Source organism: Solanum pennellii, chromosome 3, assembly GCF_001406875.1.
Source record: "Solanum pennellii chromosome 3, SPENNV200".
Classification (NCBI taxonomy): domain Eukaryota; kingdom Viridiplantae; phylum Streptophyta; class Magnoliopsida; order Solanales; family Solanaceae; genus Solanum; species Solanum pennellii.
The window spans coordinates 40,674,602-40,675,656 of NC_028639.1; the positions used below are offsets into that span (position 1 = coordinate 40,674,602).

The 1,055-nt window shown below is 36.1% G+C and overlaps 1 protein-coding gene across 1 annotated transcript; it reads right to left on the reverse strand.

Moving 5' to 3' along the window:
- Positions 1-380: 380 nt before the first annotated feature.
- LOC107013358 lies at positions 381-851 on the reverse strand. Its single transcript, XM_015213287.1, has one exon. The coding sequence runs from the start codon at positions 849-851 to the stop codon at positions 381-383; it is 471 nt and encodes a 156-aa protein (XP_015068773.1).
- Positions 852-1,055: the final 204 nt, after the last annotated feature.

Consider the following 1,055-nt stretch of genomic DNA (forward strand, 5'->3'; position numbering starts at 1 on the left):
ATATACACACTACAAAAAAATTTGAATAAAAGAACAATTTAGTCAAAATTTGAAAAATCTTACAGTAAACTGCCAACTTATAGTGATTTATACTCAGATTTTTCAATATGCAACACTTAAGAAATGAATGATGAAAGCATGAAAATATAAGATATATAACCATATAAACTTAATTCACAACAGCACCATAACTTTATAAAATGCACAATGCAAGGAATCAGTGAAATTCAATTCCAACAAGACTCCTAAACACAATGCAACAATGCAACATGCTACTATGACTTTCTAAGTCTCATGCTTGAATTGAATACAAGAGATGAGACAACAATCAAAACTCTACTAGTCACCACACTGCCCAACTTAGAAGGAACTCATAACAACTAAAGGGAGAAACTATAAGTTACAAACATCATCTTTATCATCCTGCTTTGATCCTCTTTCCCAGAGTGCATAGAAACGAGCCTCCCCTTTGGAAAACCACCTTCCGAAATACTAGGAGGATCTTTCTTACCTTCTTTTCCTCTAGTTGGAATATTAGGACAATCCCTCACCTTTTGTTCATACTTATCATAACCAATACAATTCCTGGTACCAACTCGACATTTCCCATAGTGCTTCTTCCTACAAGTAGCACAAGTAGGCTTACCATCTTGAGAAACACTACCCTTCTCAAGTTTGAACTTAGGATCTCTAGGTTCATCTTGTGTTTGAGAACTCTTCTTGAACCTAGGTAGATTTTTATCACTTTGTCCACCCCTATTCAAGTTTCTAGAAATCCTACTAAGCTTAGCCTCCTCTATGGATTGACCATACACCATGAGTCTAGACAAGTTCATGTTACCACGGAGCATGGCCGTACGACACTCTTATTTCACAAGGTCAAAAACGCCGGTCAAAAACTTACTCATCTAATCCCTATGGATAGACACAAAGGATGGAACATACCTAGAAAACCTAGTAAATTTAAAGGAATACATCTCAACAATCATATTGTCGTGCTTGAGATTAGTAAACTCTTCAACCTTAAAATCCCTCCTATCACGGGGAAAGTACAT